At 42.0% G+C, this 14708-nt stretch overlaps 1 protein-coding gene across 6 annotated transcripts in view; it reads right to left on the reverse strand.

Moving 5' to 3' along the window:
- The window catches only part of trim36 (tripartite motif containing 36), a 31552-nt gene extending 17611 nt beyond the window's left edge, over nucleotides 1-13941 (reverse strand). The window contains exons 1-5 of one of the 6 annotated variants that reach the window (XM_076730759.1): nucleotides 13570-13871; nucleotides 8448-8682; nucleotides 5051-5080; nucleotides 1295-1641; nucleotides 457-603 (exon numbers count right to left, since the gene is read on the reverse strand). In XM_076730759.1, coding sequence (XP_076586874.1) covers nucleotides 457-603; nucleotides 1295-1641; nucleotides 5051-5080; nucleotides 8448-8682; nucleotides 13570-13632 — 822 coding nt within the window. In that variant the 5' untranslated portion in view covers nucleotides 13633-13871. Of the gene's footprint in view, nucleotides 1-456; nucleotides 604-1294; nucleotides 1642-5050; nucleotides 5081-8435; nucleotides 8683-9656; nucleotides 9895-13569 lie in introns of those variants that run through there. The other 5 variants (XM_076730761.1, XM_076730762.1, XM_076730760.1 and 2 more) reach the window with 5 other exon arrangements.
- Between the last annotated feature and the right edge of the window lie 767 nt (nucleotides 13942-14708).

A 14708-nucleotide genomic window follows, 5' to 3' on the forward strand; every position in this document is an offset into this window, starting at 1 on the left:
GAATGGGCCGCAGCTACATAGTTAGCATGCTAACTTCAGTTGCGATCACTGCAACAAAATGCAGACATCTTAAATATATAACTGTAGTTTCTTCATGTTCCGTTGATGTCATTTTTTTAAGCTTTACAGTAAAATTCTGACCACATCTTACATGATGTACATTCAAATCTGCCAAATATCATCACACAATATTGTAAATAAATGAATAAATCCATGCTAAATGGCTGCTTTTCTTGGCAATGACTTCATTTCAAGTCTTTGTATTCATTGTATTCAAGCTCTATTCAATCCTTGTTATCATAAGCCAGTATTGTGTTACACTGCAAATGACTCATTACTAATCACAGATAACAACAAAACAAATTCCAGTGTTTTCAACTGACACACACCAGCGCTCACACACCTAGAAGTCGTCGACCTGTCTTTTCTCAAAGAGTAACTGTCTGACTGTGGTACCTTGAGGATCTTGTAGGCACTGCTCATGGTGGTGACTTTGTGGTTGGCGTGGGATCCTCCCAGTTTACACAAGTGACACACTGGTCGTCTGCAGACCTCACAGTACATGTTCACCTTCTCCATCTCATGCTCTGGACACATGAGCACCTGAAGCATTCAACAGAACAGCAAGTTAAAGTCACAGACAAAATACAGACACATTCATGCATGCACAGGGCTTTAACTCTACAGTGATCAAAAACTAGCTGAAGTGAAACAGGAAGGTGACCAAAACTTAAAGGGCATCTAGACAGCTCTATCTGAGCCATTTCCTGAAGTGTCTGAAAATAGAATTTAAATCAGCACATTTTTTTCCTGCCAAGATCCTCAATGCAACGTGTTGACAAAGCCAATCAACTCAAAGCAGTCACAGGAGCAGATGTACTGCAGAGAAGACTGTGCCATATAATGAATTAAACTGCTCATATATTCTAAAGAGATTAAGTGGGAACACTTGCATGAATGTTTCCATTGTATGATTTAAGCTATGAAGTTGACTAATCACTCAACCAAACAGTGAACGGGAAAAATTCCTGACCTGCAATTAATGATCAGGAAAACCAGAATAATGGCTGATTCCTAGCTGCATGCATTCACCGTCTTCATCTGACTCCTTATCAAACGTCCAGTATTTAACCATTTAAAGACTACAGAAATCTATACATGATGATTTTTGACTCGTGACAACTTATCTCCCGAGAGATGTTCATAATCCAATTTAGGAAAAAATCTTGTTTGTGTGTCCTTAAGTAACACTAGATAAATTGAGAAAAAAATACCAGGCGGTGGCGGTACTTGCCTTGGGCCTAAAATTTGTGGTGGGACCAACATATTCATGCTGAGCCTTGGGTGTGCCCCAGGGGTGGTGCAGCTTGAAGCACTCGTTGCAGTAGCTAGCCTTGCAGTCCATGCAGCTCTTCGTGGCCTCCTGCAGTTGTGGAGGCTTGCAGATGTTACACATGATAGCCACGGCTGCGCGGGCAGCCTGGCGATAACGCTCAACGATGCTCTCCAGGGTGAAGTTACGGAACAGCATGCTGATGCCGCGCTCGCCCAGGTCGATGTCGTGCTGGCAGCCTGGGCACGGGATGGTGGTGACCCGGGGAGTCACAGAGCCTCTGCGCCATCCCGGGGACGAGATGGAGCCTGGAGGGGGAGCGGAGGAGGACAAGTGAGATGGTGTGCAATATGGATTCATAGCCTTCGGTCACCCAGTTTCTAATATTGCCTGAGGCCCTATTTTGACATGTGAACAGCAATGACCTTTAACTTCAAATTACAGTGAAGGGATAGTTTAAAGGCAAATACGGGTTTGAAAAATGTGAACCCCCTTTGTGTTCAACAGATTCTGGGCTGAGATTCACAATTTCAGCATTACATCATCTGCATGATTTGCCAAGTATGACCTTATGGCAAAAATGCCTTTGATAGTTGATAATGCCTTCACAAATAGGGCCTCAGTGTGTCTCCCTTTGTGCTCTATTTCCACAATGACCACTATTCCAGAAAGACATGGATCTTTCGCATCAACACAGGCAGTTTATCGAGCAGTTGTCATTCAGGGAAATAAGCTCGGGAGGAGAGACTCTCCATGAGCGCTGGGGTAGACTGAAGAGTGATGAGGTACAGGATAGTCATAGGGAGGATGGCATCCTTGAAGTTTATAGAGAATACACTGTATGAGATTTACAATTCAAGTCAGTCAACATTTACCACAGGAGTGAAGAGTATTTAAGTGCTCACAATGATCTGGACAAAAGGAAATCATTCTATTTTCCTGAAATGAGTGATCAAGAAAATAAAAATATGACAAAACACCATTTTTTGAAAATCAAGCAATGCAACTTCATTTATACTGTGTGAAGTAGAACTTAACCAAAGCTTTAAATGAAAATGTCCTGCCATTGAACTTTAGTATCACATGTCCAGTTCAATGCATCAACACTTATTTTCACAACAACAAAACTCCTCTTAAAGCAACACAGCTTTCAAGAGTTTCTCACAGTATTGTGCTTGTTACTGATGCGGCAGCATCATAACAAGGCAGCAAACACAGTAGCACGAGGTGGAAATACAGGAATTGTTACACAAGGTCACATCACAGGCGCAAGCAATGGGGAATCGCAAAACACTGTCACCACACACTCAAATAAAGCCGGCAAACTGAAGTCACTACATGGCAAAATAAATTACAAAAATATTGCTTCACGTTTTTGGGGGACAGGGGAAGCGAGGAGTGCTGGATTTATCTCAGTGTGCAAGCCAGAATTTCCACTTCGTTTCCGAGGACCTAGGAATTAAATCAAACACTCCTCAGGTAAGCAAAATACAGGAACACTATTGGTTAAAAAACAAAGAAAGGGCAGCTGAGGGAAAAGCAGTGGCAGAACAGCAAACATATAAACTGATACAGGATGTGTAGCCATGTGCATGCCGTGTGACATGAAGTGAACTGAAGACTGTGACAGTGCAGGGACACTTCACTGCCTGGAGGCTAAATCTGTCACTGATCTGACAACAAACTGAACTACTGAGCTTCGTTTGACACACATCGAGCACCCTTCCTACCTGATTTCACAAGATAAAGGTGAAACTAACCCAGCTGTGTGACACTATGATGAGAAACGTGATCTGATGATGGTGATGAAGGTGACATGGTCTTGTTAAGACAAGTTGAAATCACTGGATGAAATGGGAAATCTGGCGGAAAGCCTTTATATTTCAACCAATGATTTGACCCTGCAAGGACAGTGAGCGCATGTGCGTGTGTTGTTATTCATGTGTGTGACTCGCACACTGACTCAGGTTCTCTGGTGGGGTGTGTGAGCGAACAAGAGGCATACAGGAGATGCCTGCAGCCAAGTGTGTGCGTGTGTGTGTGTTAATCTGTGGAGTCGAAAGCAGAAACTGACGAGTCATTGCAGAGCAAAAAAGGGCTTGTCTTGCTTTGTTCCCTCCACAAATCTACAGATGCAGCTTGATGCTTGAACTGATGGAGCATTTTTAAAGCTTTACTGTAGACATGATCGTGTCTGCACAATTAATTGAATACTTTTAAACATGGTTACACATTTGAGGGAATCTTGTATTCAGTGATATAATTTCATGTTTTATTGAATGCGAGTAAAAAGCTGTTTTAGTCTTGTTGAATGTTGTTCACTATGCAAAATTTGTAATGACTTTAGTTGTGTCAGGTGCTGTCTGGGAGAGATTTATATGGTTGTAATTTGTACAAAAATCTAATTAAAAAAAAAAGAAATCTGGAAATGTTTCCTCATTTCTTACCAAAATATTAATTCTGAATCCAGTGTTGATCCATTCTCTGACAGACTGAAGGAAAATAAGTCACTTAAGGTTTGAAACGAATTCTTATTTTCTCACGATTTCTTTTTTTTTCTTTTTTTAGTTACTGTCATTATTGATGACACCACGTCTTCATTGTTTGCTGCTATTCCATTTAATTTCCAGGTAGCTCCTATTATCTAGTTTTTGAGGAAATTAGTGTTGACGGGCTATTTCTTCAGAGAAAATTGGAATTTTTCTCTGAAAAACATCCACTGAGCATGTCAAATAATTGCATTAGTTGGCCAACAAAACGAGTATTCGGTCTTGTTTTACTTGGCTGGCAATCTGACACTTCTCAATTCATCATGCCCAAAATGATTAGAGGTAGGCTGAAACAGGTCTGTGTTCTTATAAACTGTTTCTTAAACACTAACGATTGTTGAATGAAGCATAAACAGCACCCTAAAGGCACAAAGATATCAGTCAGTAGAAGCCAGTTAAGAATCTTAACAAGTCCAAACATATAGTAGGTTCCCCTCAGTGTGTGTGTCAAACTCAGAAACAGAGTCTAACCGTTCTCCAGCTCAATAAAGCAGCTTTACTTGTCACCATGTTTTACGAAATGAATGCAAAGCATAGCTAGTGTACAGAGACACACACACACACACTCACTGGGGGTTTGGGACACACTCGCATACACATTCCTGTCCCACTTCAACTCCTTGGAAACATCCTCACCCCTTTCTCCCTAATTTCAGTCTTTCAATTCCTCTTTGTCACTTGCCAACCTCCCTGTCGGGGACTTCGATTCTCCCACTTTACTCCCCCCTTTTAGTCGTCTCCTCGTATGCTGACGCACTTTCAAGTTTTCACCTTTCACTCATTTGTTCCTAACCTACATGCAAAATTGAATACTAAAGTTTGAAAAAATGTTTTATTGATTTTAATTTAAATGCCTTGCTAATCTGGATTTTAAAAACTAGATCACTTTTATGCTCAGTGGACATTTTTAAGAGGCGCTGCCTTTTAATGTCAACTATTACCTAGCATTGATTGCATAACATTAAAAACATATTGCAACATTAAATGCAGTAACTCTCCTGGAAACTCTCTTTTATACCTAACTAGTGGTGTGAGGTTGCATGATCGTGTTGCCAGGACTAAAGTGGACTAAGTAGAGAGAAGGTAGAACCAAACTAGGGTTTCACAGGGGTTCTAGTAACACTGTACTCACTACTACAGCTAGTCAAAACACGGAGGCCGCGTCTACCTCGACTTCCAAACGACCTTCGCACTGTGGCTGCAAGCAATGAACAGAGAAGTGAGGTGAGACCAACAAGAAACATGAAACAATACATAACGTGAAGTGACGTGTGACACCAGTTTTTTTTTTTAAAAAAAACATCATGACATCGGAAAAACGAAGCTAACTCAAAAATAAACTGAAGGAAAATTTGTTTGAAGAAAAGCAGTTCAGAGTGAAATACGAAACAGAGCGTTTGAAATATATATACAGCATGTGAACAGTTATTAAAGCACAATTAACTCTTGATCTGTGCACTTATTAACACATATGATCAATATTTGAACACATGCAACTTAGACTGAATTCAAGCACTTTTAAGGACTAATGTCGTTGTCAGAATGTATGACAGAAAGTAATATTTGGCATTCTGGGAAATACGCTAATCCGCTCACTTGCTAAAAGTTAGATGAGAAGAAAAAAATTCTTCTTTGCACACCAAATATAAAGCTAGACCCAGGAGACTGTTAGCTTAAGGACACTCGTTTAGCATTAAGACTGGAAACAGAGGGAAATACCTAGCTTAGCTGTCCACACGGTAAAAAACATCCTCCTACCAGCACTACTACCTCTGAAAAGTTTCTGTACAAATTAAATGAGACGTATTAATTGACCATTGTTCTATGTTTCAAAACGAGTACTCTGGAAACAGCTTGAGACACTTTTTTAACCAACCCACGGTGCTAGCGTTAGCTTAATTAACTAGCTGCAGCTGCCATATTCTGTTTAGTGATAGTTGGCATTTTAGCTGACAAAAATCAATGGTTTGCAGTTAGAAATATGAAGCCTTCTTTTGTCTACTTCTGTCTGAAATCAAGGACCCACCATTTCAAAAATGACTACAAATTTCAGGTGTAAAACATGACAGACATAGCAGCAGTAACTACAGGGATCAGGCTTCATTTTTATGCTACACGAAGCTAACCATCCACCGGCTATAGCTTAGCATTTAGTATCTAGCATACTACGTACATGAACTGTTGGCAAGAAAACAAATGAGAATATTTCCCAACATGTCAGACTACTCATTTAAGAGCTCTTACATCAACTTTAAAGTGCACCTGTCAGGAGTTAGCTGTTGAACATAAAAGCATCATGCTCAGTTTGAACCCCAGAAACATAAAATAAGATGAAGTTGAGAAACGATGCCGATGAAGTTTTAGTGAGTGCCTTCCTCTGTCCAAGTGCAGCAGGCTTGTCCAGGCTGCACACTGGTAAATATAGCCTTAAGTCTTTCTTTCTCTCCCTTCACCTAATCCCTCATTCATTCCTTACAGGCAGGTTGCATGGCTACCAGTGATGTGATCTCTCTGTGTTGGAGGCGGTTGGTAGAATTACTCAGTTGTTCTGTTTGGGAGTTAATGTGCTCATAGCATACTTCAGGGTTCCCCAAATATTCTTAACACACAGGGAATTTGTGTTTTATAATCTGCTGATTAAATGCACTTAACATGGGAACAACCTTGCTTAATAATCCCTAAGGGAATTCCACTTGTACAAAACAAGTGACTGGTCGATGTTGACAAAATGCGCTCAGTTTCTTTAGGAGATTCTGATACATTAACTACAAATCAAGTTTTACATGACTTAAAGAATGAGAATATAAAAATGACAGACAAGCGCCGTCTTTGTGTACAAGCAGGCTTTCAGCAAGGCGTGAGATTTGTTTACTCAAAGGCAGGATTTGATTATTTCCTACATCAACAGATGCAGTCCTGCCTGTGAAGAATGAATTCATTCAGGTTGAAGGGGGAGTCTGAATGAGGGAGGCTGTGTTTGGCAGCCCAGTCTCGGTGGATCTGAACCATGAATGGCTGAATAGCTCCCAAAATTTGTTCACCTCACTGTACCTCTGGGGATCCTTCTCGCTCTGGTTTAGATTCTCAGTGTTGCTCTGAGACTACTTGGCACTCGCTTGAAATCACTCGCTGTATCCCAAAACCATATGACACTATATACTAGTCCTTGGAGATACTGTTTGTTCAGTTAGCATACAAGAAATCAATATACTTCACAATTTATACAATACTTACACCATCAGATGTCCGACTGAACTATGGTTTTGTCGACAAGAGGACAAACGAGGCAACATCTTTATGAAAATGGCCTGTAGCCCAGAGCTCTCAGAAGGCAAAAAGGCAGCCTTGTGCTGTTTTCAAGGCTTAGACATTGACCTGCTCGAGCTTGGCTGCAGCATGTGTTGAGCAGAGAACTTGAAAATATTGTGACAAGTTAACTTAGCTACCTGCACCCCCCCCCACCGCCCTCCACCACCGCTTTCCCTTCCTCCAGCTCAGCTTGGTTTTAAGAGTTCAAAATGCCTTAAATGAGCTTACAGATGTGCTTTTTTCCCCCCACTCGTGTACATAACACACGGCTCTATATCCGATTAAAGGTGGGGTGATAAATGATAGCTATTCTGCTCTCTGTTCCAGAAACAGTTTCAGTCCTTGCATGATTGAAGGGGATGTTTGATGCCCCTGGGCCATCAGAGGCAGACGGTGAGAATGATTAGGGCTTGAGAGAGCTTGTCAACCTTTCTTTTCTTTTTCAGCAGACAAAACTACAGCTTGTCAAGTTCCTCTGCAGCCTCTTTAATGAAGCCTGAAGAAGCAGACGGGATTAAAGGAAGAAGTGATGACTGACAATGTTATGGCTGAGCGGTTAAATTACTAAATCATTTTTATGTTTTTTCTGGTTATCTAGGACAAGAGAGGGAGGAGGGACGGTGTCTGCACCACACTGAAACACAGATATCACACAATAATGCTTGGCCCACTTTTTGTCTCAACCTTAAATTTGCATTGGCTGCAGATTTGCTTATTGGTTAATGAAATACTCTCCATAGTGACACTCCACTTATTGTTTGTTAGGACACAGAATATGCCCTTCAGTCTCTATTTGTAACCACATATTTCCCTATTGAGAAATATTTAAGCCCTTTCTATAGAAGTAGGCTGCAGCCATTGAAACCTGTTGAATGCAGAGATGACAGCAGCCCTAGAAAAATCAAAGTTAAGGGTGTTAGGAGGAAAACAATGCAATAGGAAGTTGGCATTACTGATACAAAACTCATACTGATGTCCTTGACAGATATCGCAAATGGCCTAAGATGCTTTTAATACCTGCATTTCCTGTGTAACCATCCCCTCATTATTAGCTCCCATTAGCCCACACAATCAGGCCGACCCATCGGCTAAACAATAAACGAGCACTGCTCCTACTAATGCCTCAAAATGCTGCTGTGAAATGCTTTCAGCCTCAGAGATCCACCGCCCTGCACTAAGCTGTACATGATAGAAGAACACATTTATTCAATCTACAGAAACATTTTAAATTTTATCTTCCTTACCCCGAGACCCACCTGATCTCACAAGCCTGTCAAGCCTCTCCATGGACGGGGAGGGCACCCTGGACCTGGGGCTGCCTGGCAGGGAGCACTCGGAGCCGGCATCAAAAGAGTCCTCATGGTTCAGCATTAGCAGCTCTCTGACACACTTGTGACAGACGCTGTGCTGGCAGGGCAGGATCAGCGGGTGGGTGAAGAGCTCCTTGCAGATGGGGCAGATCAGCTCCCTCTCGATGTTCTTGATCGGGACCTGGCGATGGAGGGAGGCATAATCACTGAAAGCGGCCTCATTAAATTGTACTTTCACACTTAGGGTTTTTGCAGGAGGCACAGCTGCTGCCATCCTTAAACACACTCGAGCAAGAGAGGAAGAAGAACAGAAGGCATCACAGATCCGTGTGAAATAAGTCCTGCAACTTCAGGGTTCGGAGGCAAGGATGCAGCTGTCTTTGATTCTTGAAACAATAAGCTATTATTAGGACATTTCAGATGTAGCTAAAATGGGCCTATTGTCTGCACCATGAGCTCTGAAAACATTTTTGCTGTGTCATTGAGGTGGGAAATTGGCTTTTGGGTGGGTAGATTCAGGTGAGTATGAAAGGCAGAGTGATTATTTCTCCTAACTGATCATACCTGCAGTTTTACTTATAAAAAGCACTGATTCAGTCACAATAATCGCCTGCCATGCTGTCTTTACCATGTTTCTGATACATTACATAAGACAGGATTAAGCCCGGCTAAATATAGACAAACAGTGAAACACACGATTCCAGCAGCTCACGTTTCAGCGTTTTAAAAGACGGGCAGAACCGCGACAACTGTCCTCCTCCATTTACCGACTGATTAGTTCATTTATTTCAGGCGGTGTGACACAAACATCCCGTTAAAGCCTACTTCTGCTTCAGCAAGCTTTCATTGAAGAGAAAAAGCCCTCGCATGTGCAACAAGACAATACCCAGAAGGACAGAGGAAGTTTAAGCAGAGAGACACAGTGCTGCTCCAAAGCTGCTCAAAGCGAACAGTTTCCCAAAAACTGAGACAATGACTCAAATCGGTCATGAATGGACGCAACTTTGCAGCTCTGCTAATTGTCTAACTTTTTGTTTTCTTTACAATGTCCGCACTGTTTATATGCGCGGCGGAGAAGCCACAGGCTGCTGAACAATGACCAGTCGAGAAACCGTTTTCATCATCTCCCCACAAATCCTCTCTTTTCACACTTACCGCAGTCGTGCTGCCACGCCGCATCTCTGCAGACATGATGAGGGGGAAAATCTAAAGCCCGTTATGTGTGAGTGAAGAAACAAACACCAGCTTCTCCGACGGTTTTTTTTTTTCGGTGCTCAACTTCTCGGACGCCGGCAGGAGATGCCGACAGCGACGGCTGAGTGAATTTAAATAGAGTGACGCTGCTGAGAGAGGCAGCGCTGCGGTGAATCAGCAGCCGGGTCACCGCTGCAGTGCACGCAGGCAGGCGGAGCGGAGAGACACGGGGGGTGGAGAGAGAGACGGGAGGGGGGAGCGGGGGTGTGTGTGTGTGAGAGAGCGAGAGCGAGAGAGAGAAAGAGAGAGGGGGGAGGGAGAGAGAGGGGAGGGGGTCTCCATAAGAGCCACTGCTGCCTTCATGCGCGCCTCGTGAACTTTACGTCATCAATCCAACTTGTCGCCCACCCTCCTATCAGGTAAAGGTGAGCGTCAGCGCTGTTTTGCATGTAGTTAAACCCTCCATCATCTCCCTCATTTCAGTCACAGTGACACATATGCAGCAGTGGTGGAAGAAAGATTCGGTAGCAGCACCACAGTGTGCTCTTAATATTCTTACAACTTGATTCAAAATCTTATTTAACTAGGTCTGAAGCATCAAAATATACGTAAAGAACCAAAATTAAAAGTTTGCATTATGCAGAATGGCCCATTTCAGGATCATGTATAATTTATCACTGGATTATGATTAGTTATGTATTAATGTGTTCATCATTTTAATGTTGCAGCTGGTAAAGGTGGGGCTAATTTCAGTTACTTTATATACTCTTCACCTGTAATGATATAAAATAATTTATTTGTTGATTTGTATTTTGCACAAGTGAACAACAAGTACCTAAAAATTTCTTAAGTACAGCACTTGAGTAAATGTACTTAGTTGCAATCCACCACTGGGTTTAAGTAAGATAAAAATGGGTGAAAATATGTAACACGCAACAATGACCAACAACATACAAGTCAAGTGTTTCTGTCAACTGTAAACAAACACAAATAGTGCAAAGACCTAAATAGTGGAAGGATAAATGTTGAATAACAATAATAATGTTTAACATGTTCACCACCTTAGTTTACTGTAATATTTGCCAGATAGCACTAAATATAAAATACAGCAAAGGTTTATGAGAATGTCTTTAGTTTGGCAGCTATTTTGACATAAACCAAAGTAATGGACAAATAAAAATTTGACCTGATGGTGGCACTAGACAAAATGTTAGGGGATAGATAGACAGAAGTGCATGAGGTTGGCAGTGGGACTGATGTATAGTCCATTAGTTGTTTTGGTCTGCTGAGAACAGTGGTGATTGATTGTCTATATCTATCTATATACCGAGCATTTATATGAACTTGTCTATCGATTTCAGAGTGGACAGACTGGACAGACTGTAGGTTACTGTATTGGGGCCTCACATAAGATTTGTAGGGTTTATAAAAGCTCCCAGTGTAAGCTATAACTTGTGTTTATTTTATAGTCTCTTTATTCTAATATCAGGGTCCCTCCCGTTATTTCAGGGGATTTGTGATCTGCTGATTGCTTGTTGCACTGGGTGTTATTTGTTATTGTACACTGGGGCCCCCTAACAGGTCAACCCAACAATGTTTTGGTTCAAGAACAAAATGGACCATGTAACAGCTTTTTTTGGGGGGGTGGGGGGTGGGACAGAGGTGTAGTGTCTGTAGGAAGTAATTCTGTGCAGCAGCACAGATTGAAGCAGAAGAAATGTTTACAGTAATCTAGTAGCACAGTGTGCACAGTCACTGAAGGCTGATTCTGTTGAGTCATTCACTTTTCCAACAGCATTTCTTGGCAGCAAACCATACAGAAAGTTTCAGTCAGAGTTTTGCAGCTGCACAGTTTCCGTCTCACTGGAGGCAGAAGAAATTTCATCCATATCTAGATTTCTACTTTCTGCCACAGTTTTTTGTGGGACCCATGGAAGTCAAAACACATGGGAGAGCATATGTGCTTGTTCGCCTGCTAAAACCTCCAAATGACTGCATCATTTTCCAAGTATGTAATCTATTTTCATTCTCAGAGAAAAAAGATTTATAAAATTTCCACTGTTGGCTACATTTTCATGCAACATTTTCACATGCAACAAAACATCATAAAGGAGAGCTTTATCTAAATTAACATGTATTTAATTCTTGACTGGGTTCATATCCACAGACTATGAGTCACATTGTATTAACTTTTGAGAACCCTGGACTATCAACAAAGTGTAATCAAGAAGGACACCATAATGTCTGTACAGCCTCTGGTTATGTATTTTGATACTGTAACCTATAGAAAGAGACCCACCAATAAATCTCTCACAATAGTCCCACTGTTATTTACTGTGTTGGCATCTTAATTTTGCTTACTCTCACTGATCCTTCTGACACTACAGAGCTAAGAGTAAACTCTGCTGCTCATTGTGCACAACAGGCCTGATTAAATTTTAAAATATCACTGAAATCAGCATCTGTAGCAGGCCACTGAGTCAATCGCGTGTACAGTCTGCTCTGCGTGTTCATCTCACACATGAAAAACACACACATGGCTCATGCATGCATGGATGGATGAATGTCAGGGATTGTGTGAGTAGAAGAGATGCATTTCAACACACTCTGTCAGTCTGAAAGGGGTGAAATGGGTAAAGACCCCCCTCCCTCTGCAGACACATACACACCTCAGTAACCCAGTGCCACGTCTCACCACACAGCTGCTGCCAAGTGTCCCACATATTGACAGGAGTCTGTGATCTGCCTGCAGCGCTATCTAACCATACCAACAGACTCAGCAACTGAAGCCTCTCATTAAACTCTTTATGTTCACATTTTTTTTGTCTAAGAATAGAAGAGAAGCCTCAAAGCCAAGAAGCCTTGACACAGAATAGAATACAATAGAGAATGTGTGGGTCTTTCTATAGGTTATTCATTTTTCTGTGAATATAAAAGGGTGTATTAATACCTCAGATCTTTTAACAGCATCAGAATAGAGCGATGGGGTAAATCACTACTTAATATTATGTTCTAAAATAATATAACAGAGCATATATCAATACTTGTGAACTGCATAGTGTTGGTATTAATATGACTGGAGCAGCAGAGGCACACACACACATATTTCACAGGAATAGAACAGAATAGAGTAGAATACAATGTTACAATAGAGTGTTGAATAGAAGTAAATAGATGTAATTAAATGGAATTGAATTATGGGGCTATATCATTACTTATTAATACAATATGTCAATACAAAATGAATATATCAATGCTTAATATAATAAACTGAATAGGTTTGCAAATGATATGATTAGAGCAGCAGAGGCACACACCTGACATATTTTACAGGAAAAGAACAGAATAGAGTAGAATGCACTGCCACAATAGATTGTAGAATAGAACTGAATAGACATAACTGAACAGAACTGAATTGTAGAGTACATCATTTCTTATCAATATACTATGAATATATAAGTGCTTAAGAGAATTGCGTTGGTTTGATACTAATATCATTTGAATAGCAGAGGCATACACCTGAAATCGTGTTATAGAAATAGAATAGAATAGAATAGAATAGAATAGAATAGAATGGATAGGTGTGGGTCCAACACGGCTACAGGCGATTCCATTAATAGACAATCTATTAATACCTCGGATCATGTCATAATATCAGAATATTGTAGACAGTAGTGTGATAATATAATGTGATATGATATTAGTGAATGGAAGGTGTTGGCACTAATATGAATAGAATAGAATAGAATGGGCAGTGGTCCCTCTCCACCCCCTGACAGCCCTGCAGGCCGGCCCGGCGCTGCTGCTGTCGGAGCGCGCTGACAGACAGACCGCGGCTGTCACAAGGACCATAAATCATCGGGATGAGACTCACCTCGCCCCGCTCGATGCGCTCCACGATGCTGGCGAACTCCGTCATGTCCTCAGAGTCCGACATGGTAATGGATGTGCAGTGGGCAGGGCGGCCGGCAAACAGGGATGATAAAATGTAGAAAAACACACACAAACAGCTGCGGATTAAAGAAACAGGATCAGCAGCTTCAGCGCTTCACGGGGGAGGTGAGATAACATCAAGAGGGAAGAGCCGCTCCTCAGACCTCCATCACCATCCTCTCTCCTCCTCCCCTGCCTGTGCTGTTTGTCCGTGCTGTCTACGGTACAAGCGCCGGCTGCAAGAAGCCAGTTTTCTTTTAGTTTGCCTCATCTTGGAGGGAAAACCCCGCCCTCGCCTCTCCAACAGCGTACTGTACCATCTCCCTCCTTCTCTCGCTACATCATCCCTCAGCGGCGATGTCTCGACCCACAGAGCTCTTTGTTTTCTCCTGATCTGTCATTTATCAACCTGTTTTTATGCACCAATCACTAGAAATAATCATAGTAATCTCAGTCGGCAGATTAAAGGGGCGAGGGTGGGGGTCTTAAATCTGTTAGTGCTGCAGTCGGTCAACTTGGGCATTTACGCATGGCTGGCGGCGCGCTCATGTGTGCATGCCGCTTAAAATGGACTGATTTCTGCTCATTGCGACCCAAATATGAGACTGCATCTCCTTGATCTCCTTGTGGTTCGTTTTCTGTTGTTGAGGGCGACTGTGGAGGAACAAGCCCCACTGCCTCACGTGTGTGACAGCCTCAAATAGGGACCTGTTTCACGCATGAGCCGGAATTTGAGGCGACTGACCGGGAGAGGCCGGATTAAGTTCGTGTTTATAATTTTTCTGGCAATGCCACTTGTTCCGCGTCACCAGATGGCCTCATGGCTTCATGCAGACATATTCCACCCCATTGAGCACGTGGAGGGGGGACAAACGGGCAGACCGCCCTGACGGAGCAAACGATGCATGACAAAACTAATAACTCATGGACTAACTGACCACCGTTTCCAGAAAAGCACTGAGATAATCCGTGTTTACCAGAGGAGAGCAGCATGGTTTCATTATTGGAAAAGCTGTCATGGTGAGATTGAATCTGAAAAAGAAATAAAACAGGATAAAATTCAACAAACTACCACTTTTC

Source organism: Chaetodon auriga, chromosome 5 (assembly GCF_051107435.1).
Source record: "Chaetodon auriga isolate fChaAug3 chromosome 5, fChaAug3.hap1, whole genome shotgun sequence".
NCBI classification, from domain to species: Eukaryota; Metazoa; Chordata; class Actinopteri; order Chaetodontiformes; family Chaetodontidae; genus Chaetodon; species Chaetodon auriga.